Source organism: Strongylocentrotus purpuratus, unplaced genomic scaffold (genome assembly GCF_000002235.5).
Source record: "Strongylocentrotus purpuratus isolate Spur 01 unplaced genomic scaffold, Spur_5.0 spur5_scaffold_13, whole genome shotgun sequence".
In the NCBI taxonomy this organism is placed as follows: domain Eukaryota; kingdom Metazoa; phylum Echinodermata; class Echinoidea; order Camarodonta; family Strongylocentrotidae; genus Strongylocentrotus; species Strongylocentrotus purpuratus.
Genome location: NW_022145598.1, coordinates 18,934,955 through 18,950,410, shown reverse-complemented (window position 1 = coordinate 18,950,410; position 15,456 = coordinate 18,934,955). Strand labels below are relative to the sequence as shown.

The 15,456-nt window shown below is 38.7% G+C and overlaps 1 protein-coding gene across 1 annotated transcript; it reads left to right on the top strand.

The window, feature by feature from the left end:
• Positions 1-3,153: 3,153 nt before the first annotated feature.
• On the top strand, positions 3,154-15,377 carry LOC115923216. The gene is made up of 10 exons (XM_030983593.1): positions 3,154-3,259; positions 4,025-5,644; positions 6,484-6,615; positions 7,609-7,812; positions 9,082-9,161; positions 10,123-10,160; positions 10,921-11,083; positions 12,367-12,444; positions 13,548-13,791; positions 15,211-15,377. The coding sequence occupies exons 1-10, from the start codon at positions 3,202-3,204 to the stop codon at positions 15,267-15,269; spliced, it is 2,676 nt and encodes an 891-aa protein (XP_030839453.1). The 5' UTR covers positions 3,154-3,201; the 3' UTR covers positions 15,270-15,377.
• The last annotated feature ends 79 nt before the right edge of the window (positions 15,378-15,456 follow it).

The following is a 15,456-nucleotide window of genomic DNA, read 5'->3' as shown; positions in this document are numbered from 1 at the left end:
CATATCCCTTTGAAAGGGGCGAAGGGGCAAATATTGTAAAAATTTGAATTATCACAACTTTCGGGCCGAAATTAAAGGTCCGGGGTGGTTCAGCAGTTTGGAGGAAAATATATATTTTTTTTAATAGGTTAGTTTCCCCACAATGAATGTCCATACATGCCATTAGATGGATCTTGACCCCCATATCCCTTTGAAAGGGGCGTAGGGGCAAATATTGTGATAATTTGAATAACACCAATTTCAGGCCGAAATGGTAAGGGCCGGGGTGGTTCAGCATTTTGGAGGAAAATATTATATTTTTTTAATAGGCTAGTTTCCCCCACAATGAAAGTACATGAATGCCATTAGATGGATCCTGACCCCCATATCCCTTTGAAAGGGGCGAAGGGGCAAATATTGTAAAAATTTGAATTATCACAACTTTCGTGCCGAAATTTAAGGGCCGGGGTGGTTCAGCATTTTGGAGGAAAATATTATATTTTTTTAATAGGTTAGTTTCCCCACAATGAATGTCCATACATGCCATTCGATGAATCCTGACCCCCATATCCTTTGAAAGGGGCGTAGGTGCAAATATTGTGATAATTTGAATAAACACCAATTTCAGGCCGAAATGGTAAGGGCCGAGGTGGTTCAACATTTTGGAGGAAAATATTATATTTTGTGAAAAGGCTAGTTTCCCCACAATCAATCTACATACATGCCTTTAAATGGATCCTGACCACCATATCCCTTTGGAAGGGCGTAGGGGCAAATATTGTAAAAATTTGAATTATCACAACTTTCGTGCCGAAATTGTAAGGGCTGGGGTGGTTCAGCATTTTGGAGGAAAATATTATTTTTTTTGAATATGTTAGTTTCCCCACAATGAATGTTCATACATGCCATTAGATGGATCCTGACCCCTAATCCCTTTGAAAGGGGCGTAGGGGCAAATATTGTGATAATTTGAATAAACACCAATTTCAGGCCGAAATGGTAAGGGCCGGGGTGGTTCAGGATTTTGGAGGAAAATATAATTTTTTTTAATAGGCTAGTTTCCCCACAATGATTGTACCTACATGCCATTAGATGGATCCTGACCCCTAATCCCTTTGAAAGGGCGTAGGGGCAAATATGTAAAAATTTGAATTATCACAACTTTCGGGTCGAAATTAGAAGGTCCGGGGTGGTTCAGCATTTTGGAGGAAAATATATATTTTTTTTAATAGGCTAGTTTTTCCACAATGAATGTACCTACATGCCATTAGATGGATCCTGACCCCCATATCCCTTTGGAAGGGGCGAAGGGGCAAATATTGTAAAAATTTGAATTATCACAACTTTCGGGCCGAAATTAGAAGGTCCGGGTGGTTCAGCATTTTCTAGGAAATATTTTTATGCCTCCGCCACCGAAGGTGGTGCCGGAGGCATCATGTTTTCGGGTTGTCGTCCGTACGTCCGTCCCGTTTGACCGATATCACAATATCTCAAGAACCATTTAAGATTTAAACTTAAGACTCGGGAATAGCTGTATTTATCACCATAGGAAGACGATCTGATTAGATTTTGGAGTACGTAGGTCAAAGGTCACAGGTCACAGAGGTCAACGTGTGAAATTCCTTGTATTGAGTTTGTTAGCGCGATATCTCAAGAACCATTTGAGATTTAAACTTCAAACTTAAGGATAGTATGTATCACCATAGGAAGACGATCTGATTAGATTTTGGAGCACGTTTGTCAAAGGTCAAGGGTCACAGAGGTCAACTTATGAAATTCCATACATTGAGATTGTTATCATGATATCTCAAGAACCACTCGAGATTTAAACTTCAAACTTCTTGATATTGTGTATCACTATAGGAAAACAATCTGATTACATTTTGGAGCACGTAGGTCAAAGGTCAAGGTCATAGAGGTCAACTTATGAAATTCCATACATTGAGATTGTTATCATGATATCTCAAGAACCACTGGAGATGTAAAAACTTCAAACTTAAGGATAGTATGTATCACCATAGGAAGAACGATCTGATTAGATTTTGTAGCACGTAGGTCAAAGGTCACAGGTCACAGAGGTCAACTTATGAAATTCCTTGATTTGAGTTTGTTAGCGCGATATCTCAAGAACCATGTGAGATTTAAACTTCAAACTAAAGGATAGTATGTATCACCATAGGAAGACGATCTGATTAGATTTTGGAGCACGTATGTCAAAGGTCAAGGGTCACAGAGGTCAACTTATGAAATTCCATACATTGAGATTGTTATCATGATATCTCAAGAACCACTGGAGATTTAAACTTCAAACTTAGTGATAGTGTGTATCACTATAGAAAAACAATCTTATTACATTTTGGAGCACGTAGGTCAAAGGTCAAGAGTCATAGAGGTCAACTTATGAAATTCCATACATTGAGATTGTTATCATAATATCTCAAGAACCACTGGAGATTTAAACTTCAAACTTAATGATAGTATGTATCACCATATCATAATATCTCCAGAACCACTGGAGATTTAATTTTCAAACTTAATGATAGTGTGTATCACCATAGGAAGACAATCTGATTAGATTTTGGAGCACGTAGGTCAATGGTCAAGGGTCACAGAGGTCAACTTATGAAATTCCATACATTGAGGTTGTTATCATGATATCTCAAGAACCACTGGAGATTTAAACTCCAAACTTGTTTAAATTGCTCTATGGCGGAGGCATCATTTTCGACTGCGCGCAGTCAAAATTCCATCTAGTTATTTCTTGAAATACACTATGTCCCAATAATTGTTGCTGGAGCTAAAGAGACAAGGATCATTTTCGCAAGCTTTTGAAAGTACTTCTCATAGTGTGGAAATTGTGTATGCTACATATAAACAGAATATTTTTATTTATTTACTTACAAATCTCTCCTTCTCTCCACGTGTCTGTCTCTCTCTTTTTTTTTTCTCTCTCTCTCTCTCTCTCTCTCTGTATCTCTGTCTGCCTCTCTATCTCTCTGGCTGTCTGTTTGTCTGTCTCCCTCTCTCTCTCTCTCTCCCTCTCTCTCCTCCTCTCCCCCCTCTGTCTATCTGTCTCTCCCTTCCTCCCTCCCCCTCTCTCCCTCCCCCCCTCTCCCTCCCTCTCTCTCTCTCTCTCTCCCTCTCCCTCTCTCTCCCCCTCTCTCTCAGGTAACAAGTGGGATTCCTCACACCCCATCCTTGATCCCAGACACACCCTCTTTCATGAAGCCATGTCTGGATCTCTTGGACAGCATTAAGAAGGGACAGGGATCCGCTCACCGTAAGTACAATGAGAACAGTGTGGAAACTCAAGCTTGATTGATTTCTCTCTTGCTATCGCACAATCAATGCTATGTTTTGTATCATTAGAAAGGGAGTTTTTCCTTTTTAAAAATGATCATTTGTTAAGTTTCAGTCATGGAAAGCTGTGAGCATAAAAAGCAGTAACCTAGAAGAGCCGCGCTAACATTGGAGTGCCTTGAGCACTTTGAATGGTGGGTATGTGCGCTATAAAGGCCCAAGGTGAAGGGTTGCAAAATGCACTGCTCCTGTTCAGCTGTGTATGCTCCTTTCTTTGAAGAGTGTAGGGCTGATGTGTATTGCACTGCATAACAATACCAGTGCTTACCAGTGTCTTTTGTAACTTTTCACTTTTGACCCTCTTATTCTGATGTACTGCTCATTCCATGGCTGCAAAATCATAACAAATATGGCATCAGTTTGATGAGTCTAATGACATTAAATAATGCTATAATTATCTCATGACAAGAGGGATACAAATTAATCGAACTTGAGTTTCCACACCTTTTTTTGAGGGGTTTAGATGTAATTCTATTTTTCGCCTCACAAAAAGTAAGGATTATCCTAGAATGCGTATTCCAGAATTGCATATACCCTGACGTGCATTAGTTCCATGTCTTCCTGTCTTGTGCACGTCAATGCTTTCTGTTAATTGATTTTATGTAAGTTTTAACAAAAAAGTTATTTCAAGCTTTCTGAAGGTAAATCTCTCTATTCATCTAATCTCTTTTTACTGGTCCTACAGGGCGCCTATCCATAACCAATTCACCGAACATCTCCCCCTCCACACCCCTCCGTCAGCGGCTACTCCATTGCTTCACCGAGGAGGCCAACTCCTGCACGACGGAATCTCCTAGTACCAGCGTCAAGCTCCACAAGTCAGGACCGGTGCGACGGCCCAACTCCAGGAGGGAGCTAACAGAGGAGGACGTTGAGATGGAGATCGATACCCCCTCTGCGGAGATGGAAGTGAAAAGTAGGGGTAGGGGGCGTAGAAGCACAGCCTCTAATAGTGGTGTGAAGCTTACAGAGGGAGGCGAGGTGAAAGTTGGAACTACTGCAGAAGTAGCAACAAGTAACAAGGGAAGAGGGCGTGGGAGTGGAGCCACTTCTAGTGGTACCAAACTGGAAGCAGGTAAAGATGGTTCCCCTCCTGGGGAAGCGGCAGGTAGCAGGAGGAGCAGAGGACGTAGGAGTATGGCTACTCCAAGAGTTACAACGCTTACAGAGGAAGGAGAGGGGAGAATCGGTAAGCCTGTTGGGGAAGTTGCAGCAACTGCAAGCAGCAGGGGAAGAGGGCGTAGCACCGGAGCTACCCCAAGGGGTAGAACGTCAGATGTCGGTGGTGCAAGTAGTCACCAAGGAGGACCAGACAAGGCAACATTGATGGAGAACAACTCCTCGAGTGCAGGGGATGGTGAGGAGCAGGACTCTAGGAAGAAAGGGAAAGGAAGGAGAGATATTTCTTTGAAACGAAAGCTGTCTCTTGATGATGAGGGCGGCTCTTCACAAGACAGGACATCGGCAGGCTCGAAGGTGGACTGCAAAAATGTGAACGATGGATCGGTGGGGGTGAAGAGAAAGAGATGCAGCAGGAGCAAAGCTAGCAAAGAAAGAATCCCTACAGTTGCAGATAGGAGTGATACATCAGTGATAAATGATGTTTGCATCGTTTCCACCGGCATTCGTGGCACTGATGATGGCTCAAGGTCTTCTTTGCAAGAGAAAGAGTCAACAAGATTGCAGGAGGTCTGCCAAAGCTCTAAGAATGGATCAGCATCGAAGAGGAAGAGACTAATTTCTAGCAAGGACAGTGATCAACTTCCATCTGCAGAGAAGTGTGGTGATTCTGAAACAGGCAACGTAGCAATCGCTTCAACGAGTACCTGTGGTACTGGTGGCACTCGATCGTCAACCAGACGACGCTCGTGCTTACCTGCCCTTCCAGTGCAGCCTTCCACCGAAGATGGACAGATGGATCAAACAAGAAGGAGAAGCAACAGGAGGAAAAGCATAGCATCGGTTGTCAACCAGCCTTCTCTTGCTGATCACCTGAACCCTTTGGGAGTACAGTCTGCAGGTATGAACAGTATCATTGGTAAGAGGTCATCAGCGGGCAGGACCAAAGGTGTCGCCAAAGGGCTAGCTCCTTCCGATGTAGCCTTCAAGAAAGAGGAGGAGGGCCATCATCCAAAGAAAAAACAAAAATCATGCTCTCGTGGAAGTTTGCAGAAGTCTCTATCTCCTGGCGGATCGCAGAGGTCTCTTTCTTCTGGAGGATCGCAGAAGTCTACCTTTGATGGAGTGAAGGAGGAACCTACCAAGTTAGAAGAGAAGGAGAATCAGGCCTTGGGTCAAAGAATAGGTAAGACTGCTTATAAAATATAATTGTCATGAAAAGTGGGAGAAAGTTTTACATTAATTTATTTCTTTGTTGATAATACACAAAAAGACAGAATGTTGTCTAAAATTACGGATTTGGCGGAAATATGATTTATCGTAGCAAGTGCTGTGCAGTATAGCGGCCGTCCAACACTCGCTGAGAAAGACGGAAAAGTATCAAGTATTCTCTTAATAGAAGCCAATTTCTCATGGAAAACTGATGTGTTGTGATGACCTGAAAATCAATTTTTAGCAACTTCACCACAAATTTCAGATAATCATGCGCACATGCGCCAGCGCAGTGTTGGTGTGCCTTTTTTTATAGATTCATAGCGCTGCATTGGAAATTACTGATTTATTTCCCAAATTAATGATTTCGAGCCTTGTGATTACTGATTTTCTGTTCATGAGGTTGGCAGCTCTGCTGGTAATACAATTGCAAGTCAACTTCATGATCAACTGCATAGAATATAAACTGAACCATTGTAAAAAGTCAGCAGAACGATTTTGACTTTTTAAGCTTGGACCATTGAGTGACAATCAGAATTTACTGAACTATGCTATCTATTATTTGGATTCTAATGACTTTGCAATTTGATTCTACGTATAACTGAATGGATCTAATTTCTCATGCGATGTTGATAGAAAACTGACATTTTGAAGTTCTTTGAACTAGACAAAGAAAATATTGGGATGAAAATAAGGTAGAACATACTCGTAAATAAAAGGATAAATATTGAATATTGAGGGGGAATATGGAGAAGAAAAAAGAAGCATTAATGCATCTTTGTTATTCTTCTCTTGTATTTTTTTTGTTAACAGGAAGCATGAATGTAGATGATGTTAAAAAGAGGAAGCTGTTATCCCCTCTCCCGACGGATTTGACTTGTTCCTCCATCCTCTCATCGATTGAAGTTCAGAACAGACCCAGTATCGAAGAATTTAAACTAGAAGGTAAATTGGCAACAAAAGCTTTCAGAAATCGTAGTGTCTACATCAAAATGTCTTTCTTCCTTCTTTTTTTTTATTTTATAGAAGTTAGAATGAGTTCTGATAATGCAAATATACATTGAAAAGCAATCAATGAATGCAATCTTATTTTGGTCTGTATCTGTGCAAACGGTGCAGCACAAATTTTGTGATATTTTCTTTAGATTTGTTATGCATTTTGAGTGAATTAAATCTTGCGACACTCATTCAGAATGTTCGTTGAGCGAAGCCACTTAATTGAATAATTTACAAGCCCTTGTTTTTTTTGCAATTTTTAAAAGTCACTTGTCCCCAAATGGCTGATGTGAACAATTTGCAAAAGCTTCTGGGCCCTGTTGCATAAAACTTACCATTGATGCTAACTTTGCCATCAATGGTGACTACCATGGTAACAGGGGCCAACAGCCAATCAAAATCAAGGTTTCCATGGTAGTTACCTTTGATGGCAAAGTTACCATCAATGGTAAGTTTTGTGCAACAGGCCCTGGTTACAAATATTTCTTCTTTAACAGTATTATTTTTTTTTGAGGAGGGGGTTATTGTTACTAATCATAATTTATACAGTAGGTTTACGGTTGCACCATGTGAGAGAGGGGGAAAAGATTGGGGAGTCCTGAAAAGGACTCTCGGTAATCTTTCTTTCTTAATAATAATAATAATAATAACTATTTCTTATATGGCGCTTTTTCAGGAGGGCCCTATCAAAGCGCCTTACAGATATATATACTATTACCCCGGTCATCGAATTCAAGGCTAACCCGCACACAATGTATGCACATTCTCCACTCCCTGGGGAGCATTCCAGCCAGGCGTCATTGAGTGTGTGTAGTCCTGAAAAGGACTGTTGGTAATCTTTCTTTGAGCTCATAGTTCTAAAGGAAACTATAGCGCTGGTTAGAGAGGATGGGTAGTAGGAGGGGCTCTTAATCATAATTGACATACATTCACTTTCCATAGGATCCATAAGACAGAGAGCAAAAAGATCCACGTTGAAGAAGGATTCTGTAGAAGCCCAGCTGTGTACAAGCAGTGAAGACAGTGTGGTATCCTCAGAGGACTTGGATGACACAAGGAAAGAAACCAAAGGCAAGCTTCGTAAAATCCTGCTTAAACTTCTCTTTTCTTTTCCTTCCATTTTGCCAACAACAAAATCCTTTGACTGTTGGATTGTTGTGTGTGTGTTTGTGTGAATTTTGAGTGTATGATTAGTTGCGTTATCCAAAAGTCACCCAAAACTTACGAAAAGGCTTAGGCCCGTATTCTGAAGTCGTGTCTGACTCCTGTTTAACTAAACAGTTGTCTAAGTCCTGTCTAAGTCCCGTCTAACTTTAGACACGAAGTCGTGTCTAACTTTTTTCGTATTCTGAAGTTGTGTTTAAATAAAGTTAAACACGAAGTCCTGTCTAAGTCCTGTTTAACTTTAGACAACTGCGAGAGGTTGTTTAAGTCCTGTTTAAGGGCGCGATTATGCTTCTTTTCAACGTCTACGGTACACTCTACTTGCTGACCCCGAACTTGTGGGGAGAACGATGGTACGTGCATTCTATAAAATTTCAAATACATTTTGCAGGATTTTTTCTCGTGTAGCCTGATTTTTTTTCTCGATAATATTAACTATTCTTATCTAATGGTGACATCTTGGAAATTCCATAATCTATAATAAACTAACCATTCTGTTGGAGAAGTTTCTTTGCTGGTTCTTCCGAGCACTGAGGCACTGATAAGTGATATTATTAGTGCGTTTGTGTAAAGTGTACGTGTAGTACACGTACGTCACACAGTGCAATACATGCATGCAGTCTAGTCATTACGTCACGATCACATCACCATGGTACCAGTACGCGCACAGCTAGGCACGCGCACTAGCTGGCTGTGCGCGTTAATTTACTTATCCGGTGCGCGCACGCATGCGCATTGGGTCTATCGTCAGAATTAACGCCTACTGGGCATGCGCAGAAGTCGTGACTGAAAGTTAAACAAGACTTGCGCAGAACTTAAACAGTTGTTTAGTTAAACACCACTTAGACAGGACTTAAACAGTTGTTTAGTTAGACGAGACTTAGACACGACTTCAGAATACGAAATTTAGTTAGACAGGACTTAGAAACGACCTCGCGTCTAAGTCCTGTCTAAGTCGTGTCTAACTAAACAGTTGTTTAACTTTAGACGTGGCTAAGTTAGACACGACTTCAGAATACGGGCCTTAGTGTTTAATAGTCACCTGTAAACTGAAAAAGTTGATAAACCAAAATGTCTCCGGTTTGTTGTGGAAATCAATGATGACTCTTCAAGTGATCTCTAATTAAGTTATCTCTTCAAAATATCTTTAAAAATCCATCTAATTTAGCCATGTGGCAACTGAAGGTCATGTAATTTCGATTTTTCTTTGTTTCTGCCTGTCGGTTAATATTTCTTTATTTCCGTCTTCAGGTAAATCAACAGCCAGTAAAGAAAAGAAAAAGAAAAGGAAGAAAGTGACTTTGTCCGACAGTATAACAACAAGCAGAAAGGTGAGGAGAGTTGCTTGCAATTAACAAACATGTATCACAATGATATTAATTTCAATTTTTGATTTATATAGCGCTTAATACGGAATGGTGCTTAACAAATATTATAACCCGTTCATCTGATTCATTCACGCACAATGTGCACCATCTCCACTTCCTGAAGTATTCCAACCTAACACAAATGCTTTCGTCATCCTACAAGGTCCCCATTTCTCTCTTGGGTATTGAGTGGCAAATGTAGATTAATGCCTTGCCTTGACACTAATTTATAATTACGCCTCCTAATTTTGGTTGTTTTCTTGCTACAAACAACTATTCACTTAAAGACGAATATTACACTTTTTTAGTTTGGACATGTAAGATTCAATATTCGAATTTAGGCAGTCACCTCTCTAAGGGATATCGAAGTCATCATATTTAAAAGATTTGTGTACAATATACAGATAACAACTAAATTATTCATACCCCTTGTAAATTTGATGTCTTCATAACTCAAAAACGAAAGGTGGACTGTTTGAATTATGCTTTAGTATGTCACACTCTCAAGAAACACAAATCTGAACAAATCAATTTTTCACATACTTACAAAATTGCAAAAATTTGGTATAAATAATTTAGTGTCAACTGTACATTTGAAGGTTTATAAAGGTTCATGATACAGCTGTGTCATTTTGGGAGGCAAAGTCGATGCATTTATGCATGATTGATTTTGTGAGAATTTGGGGACATTAAATGTTTTTCCTAGGATATTCCATGACATCAGACATTAGTACTTCAGAACTTTTACCAGATTAACTTGTGCATATCAATTAACTTGTTGACCACTGAATTTTTGCAGCTCCCAATGCTTCATACAGAAACCACCAGGTATATGGAGGCATACTACATTTGGTTAAACACTGGTTGGTTGATTTTTTCCGGTTTGACAGATGCTTTTCAACTTTATTTGCATTTTATCTTGCAGAAGAAATCAACAATTGTAATGACAAGCTTGCATAGGAGGTGAGTTTTCTATCCTGATTTTTCGTAAATTAGTTTTTATCTTGTCTTTTAACATTTGCAGAACTCCAGTAAATTTTAGTTGTGCATGCCTAGACTACATAGGCATCACAGGTAGGGAGAATTAAAGGCATCGTTTAACAATATTAAATCTGAGATGCAAGGCCCTACCTGTCATCAGTGACTGTGATATGGTGTAATATTGAAGCCCTAAACAAATTGAGACAAAGTTACCCAATCCCTTTACAGAACATTTGACTGTTGGTTGGTTTGTGGTTGGTTTGTTTTACCTGACTGCTAAGAAAGCATGTGTATGCTTGTAAGTAAGTGACCAGGAAAGCGACGGCTTTAAGTCCGCTCCGAGGGACTTGGTAATGATGATTAATGCCTTACCAAAGGGCACTAGTGCATCAAATCACTTTCAAACCCAGGACCTCCCTGGTACAAGACCACTGCTCTACCACTGAGCCATCGGGCTACACATTGTTGGAAAAATATAATCTGAAGGTTTTATCTCCTAAAAGCAACAAATCGAATATGTATTTTTTTTTTCTCTCTCCCTACCCCCCCAACCCCCTTTCTCTCTCTCACTCTCTCTACGCCCCCCCCCCCCCCTCTCTCCCTCCCCCCTCTCTCTCTCTCTCCTTCCCTCTCGATATCCCTTTCTTTCTCTCTCTTTTTCTCTCTTTCTGTCTCTCTCCCTGTCTCTCTCTGTCTCCCCTCCCACTCTCCCAAACTCGATATTCTTCTCTCTCTCCTGCAGTGACCAAGAGATTGTCCTATCGGTTGTGAAGGACCTGGGAAGCTTTGAGGTGACTGATAGCGTGTGTGATACCACTACCCATGTTGTGGTTGGCGAGAACAGGAGGACTCTCAATGTTCTCTCCGGCATCGCAAGGGGGTCCTGGATTCTCTCTATGGACTGGGTGAGTCTCTTTTCTTCTCCCATACCATTTTAGTAGAAGGGTTGGGGGGGGGGGGTTTAGATGAAAAATATCATTACCATATATCTTCCCCCCCCCCCCCCTAAAAAAAAGAGGAAAAAAATAATGATGATGATGATGATGATAATAAATTAATAAATAAATATTTTGTCTTCTTCTTCTGGGAATTCATATTTCCTACTCATTTCCTGGCTTGTCATGGCTTTTCCTTTTTTCAGTGTAGTGAATAATAATAATAAATTATAATGGGTTCTTGTAAAGCGCTCATGTCAGTCATTCTTCCTCTACACTGCGTTGCTTTTCTTTGTTTGAAAAGGAAACTTATTTCTTCTTTGTAATTGCTTATGTTGCATCATCATTACCATCACCACCACCACCACCATTATCATCACCATTATCATAATGATCATTATCACCAATTCATCATTATCATAATCATCACCATCATCAACCCACTTCGTTTTACACATTAGGATTTTACATTGGAATTTACATCCTGGTCCACAATGTAAAATAATTTTTGCTTCTTTGGTTTAGAAAGTCACTCCACACTTTTGGTCACAGCAGCTTAGGATTTTTTTTAGTGCTATTCATCAACAAAAACATCTATTAAATGAGAAGATTTTTTTTTTTTTTTTTTTTTTTTTTTGGGGGGGGGGGGGGGGGGGCATTACGGAATTATAAATGGGCTGAAGCCTTTCCCATACTCAGTAGACACTGCACACATATCCACATACTTGGAGAGGTATTGTATTTAAAGGTAATACAAAGTTTGGGGAAATTTCGAAAATTGGGTGGATAGTGATTCTTTAGAATTTTGATATAATTTGGATGCCCCTGTGGATGTATTATAAGCACTAGAAAATTTAGCCCCTAAACTACTACTGCTTTCGAGAAAAATTGAATATAAAACTTTACCAGTGCTCCCGGTAAATTTTGATAAATTTCTAATAGCGCCTACTGCCATACAATGGTAGCTGCGACCTTGATAATCTCAGAATATGTAGTTGTGATATATAATTTCCGAACGGGAACAACTAAACGGTAGAATTTAGTCAAGAAACATTTTTTATAGCTTAATTTATATCTTGACCTTGAGAGGGAGCTATACAACATAAAGACTTTAGACTCGATTACAACCGCGACAACGATCACTGAATATTGTAGGATCGCATATGCTTCCAATATGTTCATTTGAACCAAATTCATGACACTATACCAAAACTTTGTATTACCTTTAATGTGTACTTGATTTGCTTTGATAGGTTTATCGTTCCATAGAGGCCGGCTCATGGCTACCTGAGGAACCTTATGAGATGAATGTCTACTTTCCTGGTGCAATGGTAAGATTTTAATTTTGAATTTATTTTATTTATTTCAAACGCTCAAATGTATACAAAAAAAAACACAATATAACAAGCTGGAGAATATTACATCTGGAAACAATATTATAAACATTACAAAAGTTTGGTAACATTATTGACAATTGAACAAATTTGACAGTTTGAACATTATTGAAGATAAGACTAGTTTTATGTGACATGTGATAATAAGGGGCTTAATGATCAATCAAGATGATTTATTTCATGAAATTGTAGGGTTAGGTTTAGGTTCCAAATGAGTTTAGCTGAGGATTAGGTATATAACAGCAGATTTTCAATGTACCGACTCGCCCTATAATGAATGAAACTTTAAAGGTAAAGACCAGTTATGGTCATGCGATTGCATTGTGAATGTTTTGGAATCGATCAGAAAAGGTTGATCATCTAGCATCTAGCATCTGCAAGGTTCTGGAGTCATCAAAATGATTAGAAATTCGACCCATTCTTCATAAAGTTACAAGCACTATACACAGAAAGATGTATATGGGACTACCCTATATCTCTCACAGACCATGAGAGAAACAAATTTACCAAATATATGAATTAGTAGGCGGTTTTCCGGCAAATTTTTTATCATCATGTATTAGTCAAAACATATTCTTTCACATGATTGGTAATGAGAGCTTCCATTTCATTTTTTGAAATTGGGGCGCTTCCAATACTGGTCTTTACCTTTAATGATAATGGAAGAAACCTTTTGAAATAAGTCAAATAACACTCAATATGTTCATGTACCTAAATGAAATGTAATTTGCAATTCTTATGAGAGCATTTAAATGTCATTGATATTTGAACTTGAAGAAAAGTGAGGGACTTTTACTATGTTGCTATTACAATTATATTTGACAACCAGGTAAAGGAAAACGGTAGATTTTAAAATAATGATAGAAATTATAGCAACCACTGGATCACGAGGGACAGAAAATGTTAGAATGATTGATTCCTATGGCATACAGCCTTTATTATCACAATGCCACAATTGCTGCATTTAATCTACTCTTCAAAAATACAAGAACTGATCACAGCATACCAAACCACACTTTTTCCCCATGATAAATCAACAGATATCAAGGCTAGCACACGGGGCAAATGCTGACACAGAGACATCTCCAGTGGATATTTTCTCCTCGTGCGCCGCCCTCTATATTCCGCCGGAGAGCAATCCTCCGAGGGAGAGATTGTTGGAGCTTGTAGAGTTGTGTGGTGGTCACATCTCCAGGAAGGTTTCAGATGCTAAGCTGTGTGTTGGAGGCAGTGGTAGGGGAAAGAAGGGATCAACACCAGTCGTAGCTGAGAGATGGATTCTGGGTAAGCTATTTGACTGTGCTTTACTGTCTTTGAGATGGTTGGGTTAATAAATCACTCTTTGAACCAAAATCCTCCTTTATAAACAAGATTGCACGATGTATGTATCGTAATTAACGGTGTATTAACCACACCTTTTTTTGCCGCCAAAAAAAATTCAAAGTTAGGGTGTGGTTTATACACGGTACACCAAAAAAAAAAAAAAATTAAAGTTTTGATTTATGCCCCCGCCACCTGGCACTATGCCTGGCAATGTCTCCCAGCTCAGTAATCTGTGTTTTGACTCACCACTCAGAAACTTGAACAACACTCAAATTTGTCTGTCATCTTGGTTTGAAAGTAATCTTTCTGATAGATTTCAATATGTAGTTTATAATAATAATTTCTCCAATTTTGCTTCTATTACACGGCGTACCACAAGGTTTTATCCTAGGTCCTCTACTGTTTTTGAAGTCGGCATAAAAAAATTGGCAATTTTTTTTTTTTTTTTTTTTTTTTTTTTTTAGGGCGAGAAAGAGGGGTGCTGTTAATACACGAGGGCAGTTTATACAACGTTAATTACGGTAGTTCAATTAGATCTCTTACTTTGTAGTCATTTGATGTCATTACACACCCAAAGGCCAGCTCCTAAAATTCTTATTCTTATTTCTAAATATTCATGTATGTAGGTGTTATTGAACTGGCAAGTGTAGAAAGATTTTCTTTTCTTTTTGAGTATCGTATCTTAATTGAATGACTAGGCCATATCAAATGATATAATTAATCTATGAACATAACACCTGTATCTAAAAACTCCTAAAGGAAATGATGAAAATAACAAATATTGCATAATGAGTGAAAACATGTAGAACAGACTAATGTACACCTTGGGTCTTTAGAAGCTCATTAAAAAAAAGGTTTTTTCCATTCTTAATAGTGATACATATCCTTGTTTGAAGTATCCAGACTGTAATCTTCTGTGTTTGCTTTTGAAAAAATTCCCTTTCATTACATGTATTTGAAAATGTAAATTATCTTAGAATAATGAAGGACTTAACCCTTGTATTTAGTCCAAGAAAAAATATTGCAAAAGAAGTCTGGTTATGTTTATTATTATTTCTTTCTTTTCAAATACAAATACAAATAACAATAGTAGCAATAATGTACACAAAGTCGAAGAAACTGTCAAGTCTGATATATAATACATATGTATATGAATAACAATGTGATACAATCAATTATCACATTATGAAATAAATTAAAGTATGCTCATGAGTACAATATTTCATAATGCTTGTAAAAACCTTGTATATAACATCAGAATTAATTAAGGTATGTGTGTCTATAAATTGATCAGTTGAGAATATGTTGAAACACAGACCTGGCAAACATAATGCAATAATCTCTTCTTTGCTGGTTTCATTTTATTTTTTCTCTTTTCAGACTGCATTACAAGATTCAAACTTTTGCCATGGGATTCATACAAAGTAAATAAATCTTGAGATGAGAACTCGACAATCAGCTTATTTCTTCAGGAGACACAAAAAGTAACAGAGTTGTCTGCTGGTAATCAAAATTCAGCAGCGGCCCCGATCAGAATATAACAAATCTGTGTCTAACAAAATTACGATTACCCTATTTTTGTGTAGCTAACAGATTTTACCATGTACACCACATGTCTGGAGCGTG

Bases quoted from the DNA above. Each gene is read 5' to 3' on its own strand.
- LOC115923216 (XM_030983593.1), top strand. From the start codon at position 3,202: ATGAAGCCATGTCTGGATCTCTTGGACAGCATTAAGAAGGGACAGGGA. The intron at 5,645-6,483 runs GTAAGACTGCTT...TTTTGTTAACAG, and splicing joins GGCCTTGGGTCAAAGAATAG to GAAGCATGAATGTAGATGAT. The intron at 7,813-9,081 runs GTTGGATTGTTG...TTCCGTCTTCAG, and splicing joins AACAACAAAATCCTTTGACT to GTAAATCAACAGCCAGTAAA.